Genomic DNA, 27,081 nt, shown 5'->3' with positions numbered 1-27,081 from the left:
AAGCCAGCACAGTTCAGGGCTTGTCTTAACTACAAAGTTAAGTTGAAGAATAACTCTTGTGTTGCTCCAACTCATGCACACACAAAACCCTTAGACTCGAGGGGTCGTGCTTTTAACTTGAGTTTGTTGACCTGAGAGGGGATATAGGCTCAAAGTTCAAGTGAACACAACTTGTCAGCTGCTAACATGATCACTCGACAGTGTGGATACAGGCTAGTGTCATTTGAATGCCACTTGTCCTCCAATGCCTTCTCACAATTCTCCGCTACGTGCCCAGAAAGGACAGACAAATTCTCCTCCAATTCACAGAGCGGTTCAGGTTATTGCAGTACTAAGAATCACATGACATGCACCTACACATTTAAGTGCCACACACGAATGAGTGTGGTGCCAGTGTGGATACAGCAGCTTGAGTGTTGTTTCAGAGTGTGGCTGCTCTCACTCCAGCTAGGCTAACCCAAATTAACTGTGCAATGAAGACAGACCCTAAGTGAGAGTGAGCCAGATTATATTCTGGATCATGCATCTTCAACAGAAATGTTAACTGAATTCCAGTCAGTAACACATGTGCAAACCCACTGAAGCTGATGGGGTTGTGCACGTGTCACTAGTGACATTATTTTGCCTGCAGAACCATAATACTGGCAAGAAGGCACGAGAAAGAACCAAGTTAAAAAAACATGAGTTTTTTTTGTTTTTTTTTACTTGTAAACTGGGAACATTGGATCTGGAAATCAAGCTGAGTCAGAGCCCCATTATACCATTTTTACAGAGTCACTTTTCAAAGTATAGCCACACTTTATCTTGGTTCCTTGCTAAACTGATTTATAACATGGCTTGGCCGGCCGGTTTGGAAGAAAGCCACGTTAAAAGTTTTTTCAGAAGGCATTCTAGGTTAGATGGCTAAGTGTAATACAGCATAGGTATATCCCAGCCACCCTGGCTATGTAACTGCTTTCTCAAAAACCTTTTTAATGTGGTTGTTCCTGTCCACAGCAAGCAAATATGTTCTGAAATCATTTGTGGAAAATGGTGTAAATATGGTTATTAAACATAGCTACAGTCCATTGCTTACAGAACTTAGAAGAAAACAAAGCAGCTTTCATGACGTGGGAGTGATCTGTTGACAAGCAGTAAGTGACCAACAAGAGTCCCAATGCTATTCTGATGCCACTTAGATCTGGAGACTTCCAGACTTCAGTGACTGGTTAGGTAGCCCTCACAGGCAGATAAAATAAACAAGTGTAGATAAGGTGGTAAACAGGCATGTTTGATATCTCAGTGAATTAATGTGTGCATCAGCATACTCCAGCAGAGAGGGAAGAATTGTAAAATCCCTTCCCTACACATGTAGGACAACACAATATACAGATATTTTTCACAACTCTCTGATTCTAGTAAGTGAATTGTGTTCTACACAAAAACCTCTAAACAATCCTTCTCTGCCATAACTTTCACTCTGTTGGATTCGGGGGTAATATTAGGAGACATCTTGCAAGCAATTTACCCACTCAACTTACTGGTCTGGGCTGGAAATCCTCCTCTGTGAGTCCCCATTTGTCTTTATGGTACTGATAATAGACCATGTTCTGTTTCATCACTTCATCTTTCTGGTCAAAGAGCATGTAGCTAGCAACACAAGGAGCTGCATTCTTCATGTCATTCACTGAATTAATAAAACAAACATAAGCCTTCAGAGAAGGTAAATGAGCAACAGCCCACATTTCCCTTTATTATCCAAACTCAGGAAATTCAGGTGATGACAGGCACAGTATTCCTCCTAAATTCTTCCCTCCTAACTGTATAAAAATAAATAACCCCCCAGAAAGGACATACTTAAAAAACAATATCAAAAAAATCTCCATCCTGGCCTACTCTGAAAAGCTTGGACAGAACATTACCTGGCTACAACTTTGCTCAAGTAACAGGATGAATGATGTGTACCACTCAGAGGTTATTTCACGAGATGACAATATGCAAGGCATGCTCCAAAGAGCCCACTTCTTAACTGTGGAGATTGTTTGAAAGACCTGCAATTCTCTCACCATAAAAATGCAAGAGATAATCTTATATCAAAAGTCTACCATTGACACACAAACAAAACAAAAACAAAAACAAAAACCACAAAAAAAAACCATAACCAAAACCTCTTCCCTGCATTCCAACAACCAGGGCAGTATTGGCCCAGTTTGGTTATCTTCCCCCATTCTGTAGCATTTTTTATGGCAAAACTGAGTTAAGTGGGTGAGGGAAAAGCAAACACGGAGGTGTTTAATAAAAATGGATAATAAAATGGCACACACAAGAGGCAGAAAAGACCCCAACTCAAGCCTGAATTTTACCCTCTGATAGGAGTCAGCAGGAGCTAGGCATGCATCCAAAGGCAAAATTTGGCTCTTAAAATGCAGGTCTATACCTAAAAAGAGACTGTAAAATTCTCAGTGATCTTCTTATCAAATGTGTTCCTTCTAACTGCTAGCCCTTCAACCTCAATGTGGTCTAGAAAGTCAAGCCGGACTCTTTCATTTTGTCATCGGGTGTGTACTCACATACAGCTAAGGAATGGATTAATATGGGCTTGAGAAGCCAAGTATACTACCTGGTTGCACCGGAGGATGGGCCTGGTTTAATTAAAGATGAAGCTCAGCTGGGGCAGGGGTGGTCACGGTGACTATAAAGAGAGGAAGCTTAGAAGGAGACTGTAGTCCTTTTCTTGGTGTTAGAGAATGGAGAGATCAGCAAGGTCACAGATGAAGATCAACGGAAGAGTTGGCCCAGCACATCATCTCCTGAGTAGCAAAGTCTAGCAAGAGGCCAGGAAAGATACAGAGCAGCCATCGGGCTGGCACAAGCTCTGGTGAAGAGGCCTGATAATAAGGCAGAATCTGGACTTTCACAGAGCCCTGCAAGGTGTCCCACTGAGGAGCAAAGGGGGATGGAAAGTCACACCTGAAGAGGGCAGAAGTTGGTTTAAGTTGGTACTCTTAGCTTGGGAATTTTGTTGGGGGATTCTGGGGTGGGAGAAAAAGAGTCCTGGCCCTGAGAGAAGGGTAAACCTGGAGAAGCCTGCTGACCGGCTATGGCAGGAAGAAGTCCAATGAGGCAGCAGCAAGGAATCTGATAGAGCAGACCTTGGTTGCGGGTTACAGGGTCTCTGAAATGAAACTCAGTGTAGTGGGAAGGCCTGGGTTCCTCTACCAGCTTCTGGGAAGGGTAATGAGAGGTCCCGGACAATCCCAAGTGAAGGGTGGTGAGGACTACAGGGGCCCATTGGGGGCAAAGCCCTTTTGCAAGGATGCTGGACTTTTTCCATTGGACTTTGTTATTCTGGAAATGGTGGAACTAAAGCAGAACCTGGCCGGAGGGCTATCACAAGAAGAGGCAGACTACTACAAGGCCAGAGTGGCTGTCGGCAATAAGCGCTAAAGGAGGTGTCTGCTGTGCCATGTCCAGCCATGAGTGGGTGCACAGTAAGTCAACCCTTCTACACCTTTTCACATATCCACAGCAATAAAAGTTCAGTTGGTCAAATTAGGCTTTTGTTACACTTCCCTTCAGAGGGCTGCAAAGGTGTAATTGATTGGAAATTAGTAAACAATTATTTTCTGAACAAGGAACAGAACCTAGCTTCGTCTCTCAGCTGTATTGTCTCTGCAGAAATTTAAAAAGGTTTAGGGAAAAAAGCAGGGAAAATTCTTCTAGTCACTGCAGTCAGTAGATGTGATTCTGAATCCATGCAAGGAGCAGATCTGCTGAGAAAGCAGGGACAATGTTTACAAAGTCACTTTTAAGAGTACAACTGCACTTTAATAATTGAGGGGTATTCAAAGAGCCAGCCAACGACAAATGAAAAAATATCCATCATAGAAAGTGTGCAAGGAAGCTTTCATACACAATTACAGCCATATAGCGGTTCCCATACCACGTACACCCTATGAATACCTCATTTGCCCAAACCCCTTCATAAGAACTATCATTCCTGAGAGAGTTGCAATAATAGGTTCCCTCTTTATTCATGTCCCCAGTTCTAGTCAGATGAATGAGGTCCTACTATGAAAAGAAACACATGTATGAAACAGTTTGCAGTCCTTTGTGATGGAAAAACTACTACTTGTAAAATTAATTTTCAATGGTTTGCATTATATTTGATGCACTGCCTCTAGGTCATAATTTCTCTTCTTCCTAGCTGAAATAGTTGGATGTCCTTATGTAACAAAAAAGCTCTCTTGTCTTGGTAAAACCGCACATTTCTCTAACTAAAAAGGCTGTGCAAGCTAGTTTGGGACTGAAGGCTTGTCTGCACTGGGGTTTTTGCACCTGTATAACTACAATAATCTAGCTGTACCAAGGCAAATGCCTAGTGTACATGTGCTGCACCTGTGTAAAAAATAGCCTGCATTGATGCAGTTTAACCCAGAATGCACCAATTCCAGCCACTGTACATCAGATAAACATGTCTACAATAGGGGGCGAGGAAAGAAAGGATAGTTAAGTGGTTGGAACAATGGCTTGATTACTCAGGAGACTCAAGTTCAACTTCTGCTTCCCCACACACTGCCTAGATTATCTTGGGAAAGTTGCTTGGTGTCTCTGTGACTCAGTTCCTCATCTGTAAAATAAGGATAACACTATTTCCCCACCTCACAGGAGTATTGAGAATAAATACATTAATGATTGTGAGGTGCTTACCAGGGGTGGCTCTAGAAATTACGCCGCCCCAAGCAGGGCAGCGCGCTCGCCACCCTTCCCCGGTCCCGCGGCCGGGGCAGAAGTGTCTGTGGCGGGTGCGCTGTTTCCGCGGCTCCGGTGGCGGGTGCGCTGGTTCCGCGGCTCCGGTGGAGCATGCCTGCGGGAGCTCCGTCTGAGCCGCGGGACCAGCGCACCTGCCGCAGTCATGCCTGCGGGAGCTCAAGCGGAGCCGTGGGAAGAGAGGACCCACCGCAGTCATGCCTGCGGCAGGTCCGCTCGTCCCAGGGCTCCTGTGGACCTCCCGCAGGCATGACTGCGGAAGGTCCGCCGGAGCCAAATGCCGCCCTGCCAGGACAATGCCGCCCCACGCGCCTGCTTGGCGCGCTGGGGTCTGGAGCCGGCCCTGGTGCTTACACACTACAGTAATAGGGGCCATATAAGTATCTAAGATAGATTGATGCAGAAGTCCCCAGTGGAGACAAGTGCTGAGAAGGACCAGTAGATTGTACCAACAGGAGACAAAGAAATGCAGCAGAATGTGACAAATAAAATCACGCTTATTCTGTAACTGTCTAAGATGCAAGTCTTCATTTCTCTAATAGAAACCTGATTAGAGACCATTAACAGCCAAGCACCTCCTACAACTTCTGTCACTCCAGTGGCAGTTGAGAGGGGCTCAGCACTTGGCAGGATCATGCCATAAAATGCTTTTTTCCCATATCACTTTCATAGGGGGGCTATTCACATCTCCTCACATATGTTTGTCTCCCATAGATATCAACAGCACTTACACATGTCCAGGTAGAAAGGAGACTAAACGTCTCAGACTTTTAGGTCCAAAATAGATTAATTGTAATTTCAAGATGCTATAAATAAAATATTCTAAATCATTGTCACTAGAGGTGAAGGGCACTGAAGGAGGCTTGCCAGCACCATCCCAAGCTTATTTAAAAAACAACACACTACTTACATTTATAATAGGCAAACTGTAAGTAATGGTACATGGTTGCCACAAACTTCTCCACAACAAAGCCTCCTATGACCGGCGTCAGGTTGATTTCACACTGTAGTTTGCATTCAAGGACTTCAATGTAGTGATCTAAAGGAAAACAGAGATAGAACTGGATAGAACACAGTTAGCTGTTTCAGAAGTACTCCTTCAGCCAGCTCCTCTATACACTATGGCTCCATACTGCTCCCCTGGGTCCTAGGCACCAAGGTCCTCATGTTCACAGATCCTTAGCCCTCACAATTCCAGCTGAAGTCAATAAGAAGTGTTAATGAGCAGCACTTCTGGAAATCAGGCCCCAGTGACTTCAGACCAAAAGTTTCAGTCACAGTAAATAGCTATGTTATGTTTTACAGACACCTAAAGGCAGCCTGTGTTGACACATTTTATATACAGTGATATTTCTATCTATTAAATGATTGAAATGGAGTACTGCTGTATTTCTACCTGTGACCTTAATAGAGATTTTTTTTTAAGTAGTTGATACCTTTGCAGTCTTATTTAATTGCCTTTCTCCGGTATTTGGTCTCAATAAAATAGATGCAAATATGATAACTTATTCATAGAATGTCTTTCATCATATAAGATCGTAAATTCAAGTTCACAAACTCATTTACAAACCACCGAACAGCTCAAAACAGGCTAGAACCCGAAGTAATAAATAATTTTGAGATATACTTCTTACAGGCCTTTTAAAGGATCTCAAAGTCCTGAACATTAATAACTCTTTAACACTCAACACCCAGGTAAAGCAGATATTGGCGCTTCAGTTCCTTTGTCAACAAAATGGAACTGACAGGTAATGCACTGAGTCATCAACAGAGACAGTAAAAGATCAAGAACTCAGCCCCTCCATTCCTTTTCTCTATCTACTAAGCCCTCTTTCCTTCCAGAAGTGAAGACTACTGTATCCATTGAAAATGCAGGGTGAACATGGGAAGGCAGAATATAATTACCCACATCAGAAATTGATTAGAACATCAGGGCTTATCACTCCTTCTTTCACAAAAGATATGGAATCTCTGAACGCAGCAATTAGCATTTTGGTGTTATGTCTTATCTAAATGACATGAGGCAATCAGCAAAAGTGTTTCCGGGACTGATATCTGTATACAAGTATTATCCATAATTCAGGATCCCCAAATATAAAAGTGTTACTCATAAAATTAGGAACCCATCTCCCCATACTTGCAGTCAATTATAATTCAATTTAAAAAAAGTTATCTTGACTGGTGGTGCTGAGACATTTCAGGATACAAGGTCAAGCTAGCCATCCTTTTGGCAATTTAGAAATTCTGCTGGATTTCTAGTGCTGTGTTACCAGACACCTACCTTTGAAAAGAAGTCTCTCTGCAACCACTTTACTGAGATTCATATAGCTCTGGGGATGGTATTTATTGTCATTGTTACTGAGGAGCAAGGGAAACTTACACATGCCATTTTGATAACACAAAAACTGTGGCTTTTCTAATTATATCCTTTGCGATGCAGGCATTTCAATTTTTTTAAATTCCTCCTCAAACAACAGTGCATATCTCTATTGCAGAGCATGCAACAGATATTCACAATACAGACTGGAGAGGAGAAATTTGCCAGGTCAAATGTTGAGGCTGTGATGCTGTCTAGCAGGTTGCCAGCTCAAATCAGAGCCAAAGGCCAATTCACTTGTGTTAGCTGAGTTGAAAGGGAATGTTAATGGCATTGTCTTCACTTGTCAATAAACCGGTTGATGCATTACATTATGTATGTCCCTGTAATTAAATAACCCCAGATTAAAGTGTGTGTATATTCAGGTATTAGAACTTCATGAATGCTAATGAACGATAGACACTTATATTGTTTCACTTATCTATCCCTATTATAATGTAATGGCAGGCAACCGCATTATTATATCACGGTATGGCTTTGTCTACACTTAAAACTTTTGTCAATCAGGGGTGGGAAAAATACACTCCCCTGACCAACATAAATTTCACTGACAAAAGTGCTGGTGTGGACAGGGCTAATGGTTAGCACTTTTGGTTAGCAGAGGCTCTCCTGCCAACATAGCTAATGCCGCTCATGGGGTTTAATTAAAGAGCGGCTACACGGGAGACCTTACAGTGGCATAGCTTTCGGTACAGCTGTGCTGCTGTCAGGCCTGTAGTATAGACATAGCCTAACTAAATTACTTGTGAATGCCGGGAAATAGAATGCTGACTTGACCACAATGACCCTTGCTTTGAATAATGGAAATTCACAGGCTCAATCTGCAATTGCTGCTCATCAAAACCCACTTGTATTTTATCTGCTTTAACCTCTCAATAACTCTAATTTCTTTTCCATAGCTAATAATTCTTTAGTTAGTTTACTAGAGAAATTGGCTGTCGGTGTTGTCTTTGGTGTGAGATCCTGAGTATCCATTGACCTGAGGTAAGTAACCAACCCGCTGAGGTTGGAAATAAAATCACCTCACTGTAGGTTATTTCAACACAAAGTCTAGTTTGCCTGGGTGGTAAAGGGGCTCTCTGTGACTCCATGGTAAAACTAATATAGTGATCCATAAGTGCACATTTGTTACTGGCTTGGTAAAATCTAATTATAGAATATATCACCAGTTTGGGTTGTCTGCCCTCTTTCCTGACAGTCTGACCTGAGAATGGCACTCTGAGTTGTAAGCCATACCAGACAGTGTGACAGAAGCTCAATAGCAAATAAAGTTACTGGTGAGAAATGGGTCTGGATTAATACTGCTAATGAGATGGAGAAATTCTTACCATTTCCTAGAAGGCTACTCAGATATACAGAAACACCAACACATTTCACTTTAATAGTCTTCTCTATATGAACACCCTCCATTATGGCTTTCCTATAGTACCTATGTTTTCCAAGGACAAGATAGCTATTGATAAGGCCAACTATAACTCTTCTTTAACATGGGCCCCATTCTGGCATTGATGAGGCATCATGCAGGTCACCATGCAGAACGAGGAGCATGAAAAGCACACACCAACACCACTCATTTAGAAACTAAAATACGTATTCAAGACTCCTTGTCCTAGAGCAGGGGTGGACAAACTTTGGCCCACAGGCCAGATCTTGCCAGCCAGCTCCCACTGGGGAGCGGGGTCTGGGGCTTGTCACGCTCTAGTGCACCAACTGGGGAGCAGGGTCAGGTGCTCCACACGGCTCTTAGGAGCAGCGGCATGGCTCCCCTCTGGCTCCTATATGTACGAGCAGCCAGGGGGCTCCAATCCACATGCTGCCCCTGCCTCAAGTGCCGCCCCCAAAGCTCCCATTGGCTGGGAACCACAGACAAGGAGAGCTTCAGGGGAGATGTCTGTGGACGGGGCAGCGTGCAGGGCCACCTGGCCACACCTCTGGGTAGGAGCTGGAGAAGGGACATGCCGCTGCTTCCGGGAGCTGCTTGAGGTAAGTGTAGCCCAGATGCTACAACTCTGAGCCTCCCCCCACGCCCCAACTCCCTGCCCTAGCCCTGGTCCCCTCCCGCCCTCCAAATCCTTGATCCCAGCCCGGAGCACTCTCCTGCACTCCAAACCCCTCATCCGCAGTCCCACCCCAGAGCCCACACCCCACGGTGGAGCCCCCTCCCGCATCCCGAACTCCTTATTTCTGGCCCCACCCCAGAGTCTGCACCTCATTTCTGGCCCCAGCCAGAGCCCTCACCCCCTCCCACACCCCAACCCCAATTTTGTGAGTATTCATGGCTTGCCATACAATTTCTATTCCCAGATGTGGCCCTTGGGCCAAAAAGTTTGCCCACCCCTGTTCTAGAGCTAAGGTGCTGCCGAACACCAACCTGCTATTGAAAGATAAAAATCTTTAAAATCTTTGATCTCCCGGGAACCTTCACAGGCTGCAAGGCAGTCATCATAGGCTTTGAAGAAATCAGGAAGTGCAAGCTCCATATCGGAGATGGAGGTCCTCCAGTTATCCCCATTGTATGCCCTCACAGCCCTGACAAAGAGAGTCTGAAAAACAAGCAGAAGTGAGAAGTAGCAGTTTTTAAATCTGTGGAAAAAAGTAGTGGCTCTATGGGCTCCAATGAATAAAAATAAAATGTTTAATTACGGGGATTCAAATACAATGAATGCCATTTATTTCTCAATCTTAATACAACCTCATTTATTCAAGTAACATGTGGGAATAAGTAAGTAAATTTAGATAATCAAGAGAGATTTCAAGGTATTTACTAGAGAGAGTGGGGGACATGATCCTATTTCAGAAAGCTGATAGATAAGTTTGTGGAAGAGAGATTTCAGTGTGACCCTGAGCCACAATCAAATTTTAAAAATATATTTTTTCAACAAGGTCCAAATAACATAATGAGAGTTCTAGGAGATGTCTACACTGCAAAGAAAAACCTGCATCACTGTGTCTCAGAGCCCAGGTCAACTGACTCCTACTTCCAGGACTCAGGCTTCAGGGCTAAAAACATCAGTATGGAGTTCCTACTTGGGCTGGAACTTGGACTCTGAAACCTGGCAAGGGGGGGAGGGTCTTGGAGCCCCAGCTTCAGCCCATGCGGGACCATCTACACTGATGTTTTTAGCCCCGCAACCCATGCCCAAATCAATTGACCTGGGCTCTGAGACTCGGTGCTGTGGGTTTTCTTTGCAGCGTAGATGTATTTCCTAGTTGTTTTAGGCCCTGATCCTGCACTTATACACCTGAATAACTTTGCATACTTGCCTAGTCCTGTTGAGTTCACTACTCGCATGCACAAAATTAAATGGCTGTTACATTCTTAACAGGATCTGGCCCTCAGCTTGGACACTATTATATAAAGGCTGCTTTGACTTCATGGTTTACTATAAACTAGCTGGATGACATACCTACAGGCATAAAGTTCCAGGTCAAAGGAGTAAGCTTTCAAATCGGTGTGCTAGTGTTATAGCTACATTTACTGTAATGAGGCGAGGGTAGAAGAGAGTGAGCTTGAGATGAGTTATAAGAAGGGATTTGACAGAGGAGAAAGAAGATTGTTGGCAGATGGAAAAAAAAGGGGACTGCCCCAGGCACAAAGGGTAATGTAACAGGATGTGAGAAACAGAAAGTAGCAAACAGGTGACTGGGAAGATGAGAAGGAATGGGATGGAAAATAGGGATAGAGTTCAGAGCAAGATTATAAGAAGAATGAGAACCTTGAATCTAATGCATTGAGAGAGAAAGTCAATGGAGGTATTCAAGGAGAGCAGACTGCAGGTAAAGAACTTACCTCATATGGCTTTGTCTCCAAGTCTTTAATATACTCCTCGGCATCAGGCATGCTCTTGTAATAAGCCATATTCCTCTGCATCATCTCGTCATTTGGGTGCTTCAGCAGAAACGTATGAGCTGCTGCAATGGCTTTTGGAAAGTTATTAGCCTAAACAGGGAGAATACACTTAACTTAAAAAAGCAGCTTTTCCATTATCTGATTTTTGCCAGCAAACTTTCCTTCCATCTCATTGTACACATTTATTTCCACTTTATAGAATCAATGAATGACCTCTGAAGACTTTTCACTACAGCAAGTTCATATAACTGTCTGGCTATGAGAACCAGAGGGTAGATTTAGTGGTGAACATCGAACGAAAAGATTTATTTATTTAAAGAAAGAGAACTGAATTCAACTCTGAAATAAGCAGAATAAAACACATTAAACATTTTCTTTGCAGGTCTGAAGAGGAATCGTCCCCAATGTTCTTTTTCAACAAAACTATGTGGTGTGGAGTTACACTATTAAATTTAAAAAGTGATTGATTCCTGGCATAAACTGCAGGAAAAAAAAAAGTGTATTTACCATGAATTCACACTCTAAGTGTTACAAGGCACTAGGACATACTATATTGCTCAATTACAATAAATCACTCCACTGTTTGACTGCCTAAAAGCCACGTACTGAGATTTCTGGATGCCATTTTGTAATTCAAGTACTGTATTACATTTGCTCTGGTGTCTTACTTTTTATTTCTTAACCCACTGATAATCTGCTCCACAGTCTACTGTACAAGACCCAGAAAAAAACAAAACCCACTGTTTGAGAGCTAAGGGCTTTACAATCTAAAAAAACTGCAGTAACGTGCTACATTTTGGGACATGAATAATTTTATCAGACACCCACTATGCAGAGAACAAAAGATAGTGGTGGGAAAGGAGGGCAATTAGTGAGGTCACAGCTCCAGTGGGTCTGTTCTGCTACTCAAAAGCATTCCCAAGCATCAGCAGAGTAAAATTGACATGATCCTGGTTAGTTTTACTGCTGCCAACACAGTTCTGAACTGTTCATTTTGTCTTAATGTTTACCACCTATTGTTACAAATAGCAGCCATGATTATTATAAATCAAAGAGACCAGTAATTTTTAATTTTTTTCCTTCCCAATTCATATAATGGTCAATGCACAAAATGTACAGTTTCCTTTGCCCAATCCTGCACCACTTTTGTGCATAAATGGCTGATGAATTGGGCTGTCTGCCAGCTTCCTCTGCTGTTTATGTAATCATTCACACAGCAACAGGGGACAAATATATATATATAAAAACACCTGGGAAAATGCTGTTATAAAACCACAACAATTGGGTAGTGGACAGATAGGCCAATACGCTACCTGGTCATTTATTTAATTGACCTGATTTCAAACTGACATTGTCTCTTTGAGCCACATTAGAGATATTTAGTAAAGTATGCATTTGGTACCCAGAACTATTTACATGCCAACTTAGCTGGAGGGGGAGGGAGCAGCAGGCGGGAGGGGAAGGGAACCATCTGACATTTCTGGAAGTGCTAAATCATTTTCTCCCCATGCTATGATAAGCTAAGATTCTGGCCAACACAATCCAGTGTGCTCTTCACAATGTCTGAAGTAGCTTATGCAAAGATACTTATGAACAAAAAACCCAAAACAAACATGCACAAACCCCCAACATTTTGCTTATAGAAGGAAAAATTTCATTCCCACTGGCTAAATCAAGAGGAGAAAGGGCACAAAATTGCCAATCCCACCCTTAAGTATAGTTTGGCTGCTGTGAAGCTATAACTGTCAAGGAGCTGTAATGTTGCCAATAGCATTTACTGGCCTTCTCCACATATATGTGTAATCAGGCCAGACATAGCAAAGACCAAGAATAAATGCAGCTGCACTTTCGTCAGCTGTCCAGTTCTGCTTCCTGTCTTGTGCTTTACTCTTCAAACCTGTTTGCTGGTTAGGTTGATATTTATTTCTCTTTTGCTTAGTCCATGATTTATTTGTAATCTCTGTGTGTTACATTAAAAAAAAAAAAGTTGTATACATATTGAAGAAAGTAAACTCAGCAGAAATGAGAAAGACAAACCTGACCTTCAAAGGAGCAAATGCAGGAATAAGAATATCTGCTCCCAGGATCTGAGACGTGGCAAAGTTTTTCTTCTACACTCACATGAGTAAATACTAAGTCACTTGAAAAATTTCATCCAAAGTTTCCCCTGACAGTGGTGTTATCGAGAAAATAAATGACAAACATTCCTTCCTTAACAAAACCCATCAGCCAAGAAACGGTTTGTGGGGCCTGCAGTGATTTATAGCTGCACGATACCTAGAATGCAGAAGCCACGTAAACTCTTAATTTTGATGACTGAATCAAATTGCAAATTATAATATATTCTGCAAATGATCTCATATACTTATGCTGTTGCTTGAGTTAAGGCACTGATGTGTTCGCTAGTAATTTACTGAATACTTTACGCATAAACATTTTATGTATCCGGCATGCTTGCTACCGTGATCATAAGTACTTTGTAAAGACTGCATGCTCTGTAAAGGGTGGGGATGGGAGGATAAATTAGGGCTGGTATGGTCAGGTATATATTGGTTTGGGAATTAGGAGGGTGAATATGAGTTGAGGGTAGAGTTACTGCCCATTCATTTTTAAAGAGATGTATTTGGTACCTCATGTCCTGCAACTTGTATCTAATAAGGAGTTACTTATCTACATGGGAATTTTTGTTTGTTTGTATTAGGTGTGAATTTAAATCAACCTAGTTATGTCGAAATAACTCTCCACCCCCATGTGAACACTCTTATTCTGGCATAAGCGTTTTGTTTTTTTCCAGTTTATTTCATGACAACTGGGAAGATTTCTGGTTTAGGTTATGTTACTTCACAAGGGGTTTAGCTTATACTAGAAGAAGCCACTCTTATAATGGAATAAGAGTGTGCACACAGGGTGTTATGTTGGTGTAAGTGGTAGAAATTTCCCATGCAGCAGAAGCCTAAAAAGCACTTTATCAGATAAAGAATATGCTTTCAAGCAGCAACCACCAAAAAAAAATAAAATCAGATCATGTAATACAAGTGATCCTGCTGAATACAACATTACAGGGTGATGTCTCTGAAAAATAAGTTCCTCTTCTTTTTGATATTGTTGTCCTGTTTCCTTGAAATAGGAAATGTGAAATGGCTGCATCTTGCCCAGCACAGGGCAGAATGAGAGCGTCCTGGCTCTCGCTGTATTCAGCCAAGAGAATGAGAGCTTGGAAAGCCATTCCCCCTGCCCTGCCTTGGGCCTGCTGTGCTGCCTAGCTTGGGTTGAGGAGCGGCGGGGATAGGGATGCCCAAGGGGGTAAGGGAAATAAAAAATTCTCCATGAAAAAATAAAATTCTGTGAGGAACATGAATTCTGTGCAAATTCTGCATTGTGCAGTGGTGCAGAATTCCAGCAGGAGTAAGGCAGTTGGTGAGAGAAGGGCTGAGTGGTGTAATTCAGGCAAGTAGGTGGGATGATTTTCGGGAAGACTGAGAAAATATGGGGTTGTGATCAGAGCTGCATTATATTATAGGGGCATGAGATGGGAGCATATGGGAGGAGTGGGCTACAGGATCTGGGGGTGAGACAGCACAGGGAAGTCACAGAGTGGGGGCAAGGGGTAGGATGGCCTAGGGGAGCCAGTGGAGAGAGAACATGTAGGTGAGGCAGTGAAAAATGGAGCAGGATAACCTGTGGGCAGGGGCGGCTCCAGGCCCCAGCACGCCAAGCGCGTGCTTGGGGCGGCATGCCACGGGGGGTGCTCTGCCGGTCGCCGGGAGGGCGGCAGGCAGCCAGCCTTCGGCGGCATGCCTGCGGAGGGTCCGCTGGTCCTGCGGCTCCGGTGGACCTCCTGCAGGCGTGCCTGTGGAGGGTCCGCTGGTCCCACGGCTCCACCGAAGCCGCGGGACCGGCGGCCGGCAGAGTGCCCCCCGTGGCATGCCGCTGTGCTTGGGGCGGCAAAATGTCTAGAGCCGCCCCTGCCTGTGGGAGAAGAGAACTGTGCGTATTGGGGTGGGATAATCTGAAGTGGGGGGGAGGGGGAATGTATGAGAGAGTAGACTAGGTTATTTGAAGTTCAGTTGGCCTAGGGGAGGCAGTGCGAATTGGAATGGGATGGCCTGGGTGAAGGCAGTGAAGAATAAGATAATGCAATAGACTGTAGGATGGGATGTCCTGGCAAAGGTAGTTGGCTGAGGTTGGGGCGTAATTGGTAGGATAGTGGGTATACATCCTAGGCATGGGGTGTACAAGAATCCAGTAGTAGGATATATGAGGGGAGATAATGGGCAGGGGATGCACTATTACCTTGAAGAAGGTGATTGGGTGAGGGGGACAGGCAATAGGGAGGAAGCAACCGAAGTATAAGGAGATGTGTGTGGGGGTGTGCATGCAGGGGCACACTGAAGTGTGTGCTGAGGTGGTTGGATATCCTGGGAGAGGGAACATATGGGGGGCAGGTGCAGCATTACACTGAAATACAGAGTGGAGTACATGAGATAGGAAATGGGCAGGGAGGGATGTGAGTGCAAGCAGAGAGTGTGTGTGTGGAGGAGGGTGTAAAAGACATTACACTGCAAAATGAGACTATGGTATAGGGAAAGGGGAGGTAGTGGGGTGCAGGGCCAGGAAGCACTGGGGTGTATGACAGGGTGGGGGAGGCAATGGGCACAAAGTAGGGTGGGGTAGAGGCAGTGGAGACACTAGTGATAGGGTGGTGAATGCATGACAGCAGAGAGCATGGTGTGTGTATTGTGGCAGTATGATAAGGTGGTGAGTAGCACTAAAAATACAGGGCCAGCTCTACGGTTTTCGCCGCCCCAATCAGCGCGCCGAATTGCTGCCGCGGGTGTGGAGGGGGAGGGGGGGGCAGTCCGTGTGCCCTTAGGGTGGTAGGCGCGTTTCCGTGGCGGCAATTTGGCGGCAGCTTCTATGTTTAGCTGAAGCCGCCGCAGACAGCGAAACATAGAAGCTGCCGCCGAATTGCCGCCATCGCGGAAACGCGCCTGCTGCCCTAAGGGCGCACGGACTGCCCCCGCCGCCAGCGGCGGCAATTCCGCACGCTGCTTGGGGGCAAAACAACAGGGACTGCCGCCCCTTGCAGAATGCCACCCCAAGCACCAGCTTGGAATGCTAGTGCCTGGAGCCGGCCCTGTAAAAATATGATGGGGCGGTGGTCATGGGGGTTAGAGGATCTGTGAGGGGTAGGGGGCAGTGGAGGCACCATGGGTGAAATGGGCACTCAGGTGGGGGCACAGTATGTGTGATGGGGCACAGTGGGCAGTAAGTATGTCGGGACACTGGCTGTGTAATGGGGCAGTGAGGGGCAGAGAGAACACTGGAGTGTCATGGGGCAGCAGGTGTGGGGGCAAGGAGGGGCCATGGAGGTGCAATGGGGATGGTAGGTGTATGATAGGGCAGTGGGCACTATGGGTGCACAGGGATGTAATGGGGGCAGAAAGTGTGTGGGGCATTGTGTGTATGCTGGGGCATTGATTGGCAGTGGGGCGCTGGGTTTATACTAGGGCAATGGGACACTGGATATATGACAGGGCAGTGGGGCACTATGGAGTATGGTAAGGCAGTGTTACACTGGGGAGCAGTGGGGCACTGGGTGTATGACAGGGCAGTGGGGCACTGGGGGGGTACGGTAAGGCAGTGGGGCACTGGGTGTATGACAGGACAGTGGGGCACTGGGGGGGTATATGTAAGGCAGTGGGGCGCTGGGGGAGCCGCGGGGCGGCCTCACCTTGTAGTAGGCGTACTGCAGGAACTTGTAGGGCTCTCGCCTCTGGAACTCGTCGAGCACCTCGCGGCTGGGCTGGGACTGGCGGAAGGCGGGCAGCCCCTGCTTGCAGCGCTTGAGGCACTGCGCCCGCTGCAGCACGTCCGCGAAGAGGCGCAGCTCCGGGAAGCCGGCGAAGCGGGCCGGGGAGCCGCGCGGCGGCAGGCGGGCAGCGCTGCAGTTGAGGTGGCAGAAGGCCTCGCTGTCCCGCAGCAGGCGGTGCAGCCGCATGCTCACCTCCAGGTAGCTGACGCTCTCGGGCCAGTTCTCGCTGCTGTACTGGTCCAGGCCGTAGCGATAGGCGGACTCCAGCGGCATCAGCTCGTCCCGGGGAAAGCTCTTGAAGCTGTAGCGCTCGTACTGCGCCCGCGCCCCGGCCAGCGCCAGCAGCAGCAGCCCCAGCCCCAGCCCCATAGCTCCCGGCCGCTCGCAGCCCATCCTGCCCGCCGCCAGCGCTGCTCCCGGACCCGGCACCGCGGGACAGCTACCAGCCCGGCGGAAGCACGACGAGCGGGCGAGGCGGCCCTAGGGAAAATGGACAATGGGCCTGCCGGCCCCTTTGCACCGGGGGAGGGGAGACGGGCCCCAAGCCGGCATGCAGCAGGGGCGGGGAAAGAAGCACTGCGCCTGCCCGCCCAGCACATGAGGTGTCAGAGCCAAATATAAGGAGGGAGGGGAACTGTCAGGCAGCCTCACTGCTGCGCCTACACGCTAAGAGACACCCCAGGCAGTGCCAGGTTTACAGTGGCACCAGTGGCTCCATGGAGCCCGGCCTATGCTCAGAAGGGGCCCTGGCCTGCTCCACTTGCACTGTGCCCTGAGACCCTGCTGGCTCCCCCCCCCGCCCCCGCCCACTTGCTCCTCTCAGCCTGGCCCACACCCCCCTGCTCCTCTTTGCCCCCTGGCTGGACCCCTGTGAACCTCTCGCTCTGGGCAGTCTCTGCTTCCTACCAACTGGGGGGCACCACCTGCTGTCTCCTCAGAGCTGAGCCGCCTGGGACTGGTGCAGAAGCCTGGCCAGTCTCAGCCACGTGGGAGCTGGGGGTCTGGGCTTGGCCCGAGGAGGGGGGGGGGAGGGCGATGGCTGGGCCTCTCCAGGCAATTGCATCTTCAGGGAGCCTGGCCCAGGCAGATCTTAGCCTGTCTGACTGGGCCACTCCCAATGGGCTGGATCAATTGACCCTGGGACCAGCACTGGCTATGCTACTGGCTCAAACCTGCAGACACAGTTGTGGCTGGGAGGCAGGGCATGGGGGAATGGGTTTGTGAGAATGGGGGGAGGTGCTGGGCTGTGAGGGGGTGGGGAAGATCTCTGTGTGTTGGGGCACTGAAGAGCGGTGTTTTTTGGGGGAGTGCTGGGCAGTTGTGGTGGGGCTGTGGGCACGCTGGGTAGGGGTGGTGTTGTGCAGAGTGCTGTGCATTTGTGAGGGTGTGACAATGCAGTTCTGGTGGGACCCAACTGAGACTGCCAGTTCAGGACAAATCGCTTAAAACAGGGCAGTTACAGCCCAAGGCTGGGGTTTTTCCACCTCTAAGGCAAACCAAACCAGCCAGACAAAGAGGACTTTGGGCTCACCCCACTGGCTAACCACAAGTCACATAAGCAATTCCCTTAGACACTCCAGTTTCCCAGTATCACCACCAATGTCACTCGTCCTGGGGATGAATGGTTATGAAAACCAACACCCCAATAAAATAAAAAGGTTCTCTCAATCCCAAAGAATCATGCCCCAGACCCAGGTCAATATACAAATCAGATCTTACCCACAAATCACGCTGTTGCCAATCCTTTAGAATCTAAAATCTAAAGGTTTATTCATAAAAGGAAAAAGATATAGATGAGAGCTAGATTTGGTTAAATTTAATCAATTACATACCGTAATGGCAAAGTTCTTAGTTCAGGCATGTAGCAGTGATGGAATAAACTGCAGGTTCAAATCAAGTCTCTGGAGTACATCCTCCGCTGGGATGGGTCATTCAGTCCTTTGTTCAGAGCTTCAGTTTGTAGCAAAGTCCCTCCAGAGGTAAGAAGCAGGACTGAAGACCAGATGGAGATGAGGCATCAGCCTTTTATAGTCTTTTCCAGGTGTAAGAACCTCTTTGTCCTTACTATGGAAAATTACAGCAAAATGGAGTTTGGAGTCACATGGGTAAGTTCCTGCATACTTTGCTGAGGGCTTGGCTACACTTACAATTTGCAGCACTGGGAGTTACAGCGCTGGTCATGCAGCTGTGTAGGGCCAGCGCTGGAGTGTGGCCACACTGACAGCTACCAGCGCTGCAGTGTGGCCACACTTGCAGCACTTTCCAGCGCTGTATTGAGAGGTGCATTGTGGGCAGCTATCCCACAGAGCACCTCGTCCCATTTTGGCGCTGAGTATTGTGGGAAGGGGAAGGAAGTGTGCGGGTCATTCCGCTTCCTGTTTGCCAGCGCCCCGTGGTGCATCGCTTCACATCCCAGCATTCACTCTTTCTTTCCGGCAGCGTTTGGCGCCATTGTGAGTGTCTTTCTGTTTTACTCTCTGTGTGAATCGCGATTTCTGTGGCAAATGGAGCCCGAGCTGCTGAGGACTGTGCTGATGAGTGTCGCCAGCACAACACGTTTGGCAGTCGAGCTATTCCTTCAGCTCCAAAGTGACAGTGAGGAGTCTGACGATGATATCGATATCGATTCTCCTGCCGCGTGTGACACCAAAGTGCTTGTGGCATTCACAGAAATGCTCAGCACCGTTGAATGCTGCTTTTGGGCTCGGGAAACAAGCACTGAGTGGTGGGATCACATCGTCATGGAAGTCTGGGATGACGAGCAGTGGCTGCAGAACTTTCGTATGAGAAAAGCCACTTTCATGGGACTGTGTGCTGAGCTCGCCCCCACTCTGCGGCGCAAGGACACAAGATTGAGAGCTGCCCTGACGGTGGAAAAGCGGGTGGCTATTGCAATCTGGAAGCTGGCAAATCCAGACAGCTACCGGTCGGTCGGGAACCAGTTTGGTGTGGGAAAGTCGACCGTGGGAATCGTTTTGATGCAAGTTTGCAAGGCAATTAATCGCATCCTGCTAAGAAAGACCGTGACTCTGGGGAGCGTGCAGGACATTGTGGATGGCTTTGCACAAATGGGTTTCCCTAACTGTGGAGGGGCGATAGATGGGACGCATATTCCTATTCTGCCCCCCCCCCCACCTGGCATCAGAGTACGTTAATCGTAAGGGGTATTTCTCTATGGTTCTCCAGGCGCTTGTGGATCACGCAGGCGTTTCATTGACATTTACACAGGCTGGCCTGGAAAGGTGCATGATGCACGCATCTTTCGGAACAGTGGCCTGTTCAGGAAGATGCAGGCAGGGACTTTTTTCCCAGACAGGAAGATCACAGTAGGGGATGTCGAAATGCCCACTGTGATCCTTGGAGACCAGCGTACCCGTTACTGCCTTGGCTCATGAAACCCTATACAGGGAAGCTTGACAGGAGCAAGGACCGGTTCAACTACAGGCTGAGCCGGTGCAGAATGACTGTGGAGTGTGCTTTTGGGCGTTTAAAAGCTCGCTGGAGATGTTTGTATGGGAAGCTAGACTTGGGGGAAAGCAGCATCCCCGGTTATAAGCGCTTGCTGTACCCTCCATAATATTTGTGAAGGGAAGGGTGAAACATTCAGTGAGGCATGGACCACCGAGGTTCAAGTCCTGGAGGCTGAATATGCACAGCCAGAGAGCAGGGCTAATAGAGAGGCCCAGCACAGGGCTACAAGGATTAGGGATGCCTTGAGGGAAGAATTTGAGGCTGAAAGCCAACAGTAATGTTTGCTGCCTTGCATGGGAGTGAATTGCACTGCTTACACTGTTATTCTATTATCCATAATAATAATATGATTTGCAGTGCCTCTTTCTTTACTGGGCTAAGGTATCTTTCACTATCTGCTATAATAAAGACTGTTTTCAAAGCCAAGAATTGTTTTATTGAAAAGAAAAAAACTTCCTTGACAGACAGACAGACACACAACATTTCATGAACACAAGAGGGCAGGGGTGTGGGTTGGTGAACTCTACAGTCACAAGTTTGCATATGCCCTGTCTGGATTGCTGTTTAATGAATCCTGCACTTCAGGGTGCATATACTGCATGGTGATGGGGGTTGAATGCAGAGGGTAAGGGTGGTGGTAGGTATCAGGGCTGGTTGGGGAATGTACAGGTGTTGGAGGCAGCTGGTGGTGGTAAGAACCTGGATGCTGGGGAAAGGTGGTTTGAACTGACATTGGGGCACAAGGCACAAAGGACGGGGCGGGTGGGGGAGTAGCACGGTGGTGCTCTGCTTGCATGGCAACGAGTGACTCTATAGACTCCGCTTGGCGCTCCAGGATGCTTAGCAGCCGCTCCGTGCTTTTCCTCTTGGCCACTGCATTTCTATGCCGGTTCCTGCTTTCCCTCTGGCGGAACTTGCTTTCTTTCTCTTGCCACTCCTTCAATTCTTTACTCTCTCGAGCAGAGTGATTAAGAACAGCTTTCAGCATGTCCTCTTTGCTCTTTCGGGGATTTTTTCTCAAATTTTGAAGCCTCTGTGATGTTGAACATCTGGGCAGTCCAGTAGTCAAGGTCACTGTAGAAACAGAAATGACAACATTTAACACGGGCAGCATTGTATCCACTATCTCCAGACATGAATTGTTACACTGAGGGAGTTCTCACTTCAGCATTCTTTTCCACACACGCATAACACAACAGAAGTCACGAAATGGTGAGTGAGGAGTGCTTACTTATATAGGGAGAAGTGGGGCTTGAGTGATAGAGGGGGGCTGGTTGCTTCGGGTAATCTGGAGTGCTAGAGGGGTTGAGTGAAGATGCAGATGCAGGGGTGATCTTATCTCCCTATCTCTTCACTAAAGAGTCTCCCAACATTTTTCACAGGACTTAATCCTGGAAGATGTTTCCCTACTGCGAGTCACTAGGGAACAGCGGGGGGCTCTTTTAGAGCAATGTGGATTCCGCCCGGGACCCTATGCGGCGTGCCTGTGTTCAGAAATGGTACCCCCAACACTGGCAGCAGAGTGGCGCGGACGCGTCACCGTCACTGGGACAAGGGACACAGTGGCTCTGCCTATAAACCTGCGCAGGCATATTGCCCACGCTCTGGATGAAGCTTTGCTGAGATAACTGAAGCAGATTACCGCGACGTGATAGACCACATCAACGGGCTATTCCACATTTAGAGGCTGGCATGCATGCAGCCATAACCCCCCTTCCTCTCCAGAAACATTTCCACCCAGAAAATAAAAGCCGCTTACCGGTAACCCGCTCCTCTGCTTGTCCTTCTGCAACTGCTGGCTGCTGCGATTGGGTACTTTCCTCCTGGCTTGAGAAGAGCTCCTGGCTGCATGCCTCCAGGGAATCTGCGGTTTCTTCCCCCATCCCAGGAGCTTCACTCGCGGTTTCCTCTCCCCCCCCCGCCGCCGCCGCCGCCGCCGGGCCCCCAGCCTGCTCAGAAGTGTCCATCGTTATCCTGGGATTGGCAGTGGGGTCACCCCCAAGTATATCGTCCATCTCCCTGTAAAAACGGCAGGTCGTGGGGGCAGCTCCGGATCGGCGATTGCCCTCGCGGGCTTTGTAATAGGCACTCCGCAGCTCTTTAACTTTCACCCTGCATTGTAGTGCGTCCCGATCATGGCCCCAATCCAGCATGGCCCTTGATATCTGCTCAAAGATATCGTAATTCCTACGACCGGAGCGCAGCTGTGCCTGAACAGATGCCTCACCCCAAACACTGATGAGGTCCTGCAATTCACCAGTGCTCCATGCTGGGGCTCGTTTGCCGCGTGGAGGCATGGTCACCTGTAACTGATTAACTGATTGCACTCCACACCTGGCTGCAGCAAACAGGAAGGAGATTTTTAAATTTCCCGGGGCATTTAAAGGGCGGGTCACCTGAGGCAAGAGCAGTAGAGTGCAAACTGATGTGCAGAGTGGCTGAACAGGAATTCTGGGATAACTCCTTATTCCCTGGAGGACAAGTGGATCACCAGCGCTGCACTCCTTATACCCCTGCCAGGATGGGTTTTCAGCCAGCGCTGCAACCAGGGAGTTGCAGCGCTGGTTGTGCCCTGCAAGTGTGGACGGGGTGTTGTTGCAGCGCTGGAAAGCCTCCACCAGCGCTGCAACTTGTAAGTGTAGCCAAGCCCTCATCAGTTACAAGGCGTATCTGCCTTCTCTCAATGGATCAGTAGTATAGCTGATGGTCCTTAATGGGCCATCAAGCAGGCTAGACAGAGCTAACACTAACTTGTCTAGGATGTCTCCCAGAAGCATAGCATAAGTTTGAAGTACAGACAGTATAGAGCCAATATTCATAACTTCAACTACAAAATGAAACATGCATACAGACAGCGTAATCATAACCAGCAACCCATAATCTGGTTTTAGACTGCTTATATGACCCCCTTAACATAAGATTTGGTGCAATTACAGGACCTTGGTTGCAACCATGCTCTATATGGTCCCAGATAACATCAATAACGTCACAGAGGGCATCTATTGGGCTGCTGGGCATGGTGGGACAGGAGAGGTTCTGGCCATAGGAAGCTGGGAACCTGGTCAGGGGGAGATGTGTGGTGTGGCATGGGCTCATACAGGGGGGAAGGAGCATTCTGGCACCAAAGGATAGGTTAGCCAGTGTGCATCTGGCACAGTGGCGGTGTGGGTGTCACATCCTGCATCTGCGGATCGTGGGTTGGGGCGGGAGCATTGGTGTGGCCAGGGAGGGGTGTGAGGCTGGTGGCGCCTGCCTGTGTTGCTTAGGCCGGGGCAGGGCGGGGCTGGGCCAGAGGGGACAGGACTGGATATGAGGCGAGAGGTGCGGCGAGCGCCAGGAGCTGTGAGCAAAGGGCGAGCGGCAGCGGGTGTGCGCGGGGCAGCGGGGTCCTGGGCGTTGCGTTGCGTTGCACCGCGGCGCGCGTGGGGGTGGTGGTGCGTGGGGTTTTGTGTCGTGGGTGGGTGCGGCGGGTTCGTGAGGGTCCCGCTTTCGGGAGCGAGTGCGTGGCGGGGAGAGGGGTGTATTCGTGAGGGTGGGGGAGTGTTAGGCGTGGTGTGTGCGGGCCAGGGTCGGGGTCTGCGGATGGTGGGTCGGGCGGAGCGTTGGTGTGGCGAGGAGGGTGTGAGGCTGGTGGCGCGTGGCTGTGTTGGTTGGGGCGGGGCGGGGCGGGGCTGTGCCGGAGGGGCCAGGACTGGAAGTGGATAGCAGTGAAGAAGCAGGGCTCGTCAGCGGGCTGGTTTAAAGGCAGTCAAAGCGGCAGGTAACCATATACGGCCATACCACCCTGAACACGCCCGATCTCGTCTGATCTCGGAAGCTAAGCAGGGTCAGGCCTGGTTAGTACTTGGATGGGAGACCTCCTGGGAATACTGGGTGCTGTAGGCTTTTGCCGCTCCCTGACGCTGCCCGGCTGCAGGTCTCCCTCGGGCACACGCTTTTGCCGCCTCGTCCTGCCTTGCTTCCGCTAAGCTCTCCCAGGCCGTAGCCGCCTCGCCCACCGCGCCCGAGCCGGAGGGTTTGGGCTTTGAGCACCCGGCCCCGTGGCGCGGGCTTGCTCGTTTTTTTTTTGGAACCCAGCCGGCGGTCTTGCCCCGTTGGCAGCAGGCGCGGCTGGGAGGGCAGGTGGCCGAAGCGGCGGCGGGCGCCCCGAGGCCTGTCTGCGCTGGCGCTCCCTGCCAGCCGCTTCGGGGGAAGTTGGGTGCTGGTCTCCTCTGGGCTGATCCCCCTGAGGAGGAGGCCGTGGCGGTGGCGGTGTCGGCATGGGTGCCAGGTTTGTATAATTTTTGATGGTGCCTAGAATGGATCCAAGCAAAGTCGTCCCATACATAGTACAGACGGGGGCAACTGCTTTGGGGGGCCCCTGTGCCTCGGGGATGCAGGGTCCAGGACAGCCTGGGGAATTAGTGGGGGGACTGGCACCAGCAGCAGCAAGTGACCTGGCCCCAACCTACCCCCCTCCACTCCGCCCTACCAGCTCTGGGTGTAGTTCGGGAGGGGCGGAAGCTGGAAAGAGGTGCGGGGGAGTATGGGGCAGAGCAGGGGTGGGTGTGGGGGGGGGGCGGGGGCCGAGTCGCTTGCTGCTGCCAGTGCTAGGCCCCCCACTAACCCTCCAGGCTGCCCTGGACTTTGTGTCCCCCCAAAGCGTGGGGCCCAGGTTGGTTGCCCTGGTCCATCCTATGGACGGGATGGCTCTGAAAATATAAGCACAAACATCGGTGGAGCTGGGTCTGTGTTCCTGAATATTGGTGGAGCACAGGCACCACGGGCCCATGTAACTCACCGCCTATGGGTGTCGGTGTCCCATCGTGCCTCCCCCGGGGCCTTGCGAAGCGGGAGACGGGGCAGGACGCGGGCGAGGCCTCGGGCGCGCGTCCCGGGTTTGCGGAGCGAGCAAAGGCAGGCCAAGTGCGGGGCGTCCCCAGGGAGGCGTGAGTGCGGCGGCGCCAGGAGCTGTGAGCAAAGGCGGCGGCAGCGGGTGTCTTGCGAGGCAGCGGGGTCCTGGGCGTTGCGTTGCGTTGCGCGCGCGCGCCTGGGGTGGTGGTGCGTGGGGTTTTGTGTCGTGGGTGGAGTGCGGCGGGTTCGTGGGGGTCCCGCGTTCCGGCGAGTGTGCGTGGCGGGCGGGGGAGCGGGGGGGGGTCGTGGGGGGGGGGGCGGAGGGGTAGGGGTGGTGTGTGCGGGCCAGGGTCGGGGGTCTGCGGATGGTGGGTCGGGGCGGGAGCGTTGGTGTGGCGAGGGAGGGGTGTGAGGCTGGTGGCGCGTGGCTGTGTTGGTTGGGGCGGGGCGGGGCGGGGCTGTGCCGGAGGGGCCAGGACTGGAAGTGGATAGCAGTGAAGAAGCAGGGCTCGTCAGCGGGCTGGTTTAAAGGCAGTCAAAGCGGCAGGCAACAGCGTCTACGGCCATACCACCCTGAACACGCCCGATCTCGTCTGATCTCGGAAGCTAAGCAGGGTCGGGCCTGGTTAGTACTTGGATGGGAGACCTCCTGGGAATACTGGGTGCTGTAGGCTTTTGCCGCTCCCTGACGCTGCCCGGCTGCAGGTCTCCCTCGGGCACACGCTTTTGCCGCCTCGTCCTGCCTTGCTTCCGCTAAGCTCTCCCAGGCCGTAGCCGCCTCGCCCACCGCGCCCGAGCCGGAGGGTTTGGGCTTTGGGCACCCGGCCCCGTGGCGCGGGCTTGCTCGTTTTTTTTTTGGAACCCAGCCGGCGGTCTTGCCCCGTTGGCAGCAGGCGCGGCTGGGAGGGCAGGTGGCCGAAGCGGCGGCGGGCGCCCCGAGGCCTGTCTGCGCTGGCGCTCCCTGCCAGCCGCTTCGGGGGAAGTTGGGTGCTGGTCTCCTCTGGGCTGATCCCCCTGAGGAGGAGGCCGTGGCGGTGGCGGTGTCGGCATGGGTGCCAGGTTTGTATAATTTTTGATGGTGCCTAGAATGGATCCAAGCAAAGTCGTCCCATACATAGTACAGACGGGGGCAACTGCTTTGGGGGGCCCCTGTGCCTCGGGGATGCAGGGTCCAGGACAGCCTGGGGAATTAGTGGGGGGACTGGCACCAGCAGCAGCAAGTGACCTGGCCCCAACCTACCCCCCTCCACTCCGCCCTACCAGCTCTGGGTGTAGTTCGGGGGAGGGGACGGAAGCTGGAACGAGGTGCGGGGAGTATGGGGCAGAGCAGGGGTGGGTGGAGAGGGTGGGCTGGGGCCGAGTCGCTTGCTGCTGCCAGTGCTAGGCCCCCCACTAACCCTCCAGGCTGCCCTGGACTTTGTGTCCCCCAAAGCGTGGGGCCCAGGTTGGTTGCCCTGGTCCATCCTATGGACGGGATGGCTCTGAAAATATAAGCACAAACATCGGTGGAGCTGGGTCTGTGTTCCTGAATATTGGTGGAGCACAGGCACCACGGGCCCATGTAACTCACCGCCTATGGGTGTCGGTGTCCCATCGTGCCTCCCGGGGCCTTGCGAGCGGGAGGCAGGGGCAGGGCCTTGGCGAGGCCTCGGGCGGCGCGTCCCGGGTTTGCGGGCGAGCAAAAGGCAGGCCAAGTGCGGGGCGTCCCAGGAGGCGTGAGGTGCGGCGGCGCCAGGAGCTGTGAGCAAAGGCGGCGGCAGCGGGTGTCTTGCGAGGCAGCGGGTCCTGGGCGTTGCGTTGCGTTGCGCCCGGCGCGCCTGGGGTGGTGGTGCGTGGGGTTTTGTGTCGTGGGTGGAGTGCGGCGGGTTCGTGAGGTCCAGCGTTCAGGAGAGAGTGCGTGGCGGGCGGGAGAGGGTGTATTCGTGAGGGGTGGGGAGGAGTGTTAGGCGTGGTGTGTGCGGGCCAGGGTCGGGGGTCTGCGGATGG

The 27,081-nt window shown here is 50.2% G+C and overlaps 1 protein-coding gene and 2 non-coding genes across 4 annotated transcripts in view; 2 read left to right on the top strand and 1 right to left on the bottom strand.

Moving 5' to 3' along the window:
* The window catches only part of LOC120398634 (cartilage associated protein), a 44,717-nt gene extending 27,358 nt beyond the window's left edge, over nt 1-17,359 (bottom strand). Inside the window, exons 1-5 of one of the 2 annotated variants that reach the window (XM_039526183.1) lie at nt 16,711-17,359; nt 10,917-11,066; nt 9,498-9,669; nt 5,660-5,788; nt 1,521-1,666 (exon numbers count right to left, since the gene is read on the bottom strand). In XM_039526183.1, the coding sequence (XP_039382117.1) occupies nt 1,521-1,666; nt 5,660-5,788; nt 9,498-9,669; nt 10,917-11,066; nt 16,711-17,184 (1,071 nt within the window). In that variant the 5' untranslated portion in view covers nt 17,185-17,359. The remainder of the gene's footprint in view (nt 1-1,520; nt 1,667-5,659; nt 5,789-9,497; nt 9,670-10,916; nt 11,067-16,710) is intronic. The other variant, XM_039526184.1, reaches the window with a different exon arrangement.
* A 6,669-nt stretch (nt 17,360-24,028) lies between these two features.
* On the top strand, nt 24,029-24,147 carry LOC120399782. Its single transcript, XR_005595379.1, has one exon. It is a non-coding gene; the product is annotated as a 5S ribosomal RNA (ribosomal RNA).
* Nucleotides 24,148-25,650: 1,503 nt separating this feature from the next.
* On the top strand, nt 25,651-25,769 carry LOC120399764. The gene has a single exon (XR_005595362.1). It is a non-coding gene; the product is annotated as a 5S ribosomal RNA (ribosomal RNA).
* The last annotated feature ends 1,312 nt before the right edge of the window (nt 25,770-27,081 follow it).

The sequence above is a fragment of the Mauremys reevesii genome, linkage group 2 (genome assembly GCF_016161935.1).
Source record: "Mauremys reevesii isolate NIE-2019 linkage group 2, ASM1616193v1, whole genome shotgun sequence".
NCBI classification, from domain to species: domain Eukaryota; kingdom Metazoa; phylum Chordata; order Testudines; family Geoemydidae; genus Mauremys; species Mauremys reevesii.
The sequence above is the reverse complement of the archived record's forward strand: the minus strand, read 5'-3'. Positions and strand labels throughout refer to the sequence as shown.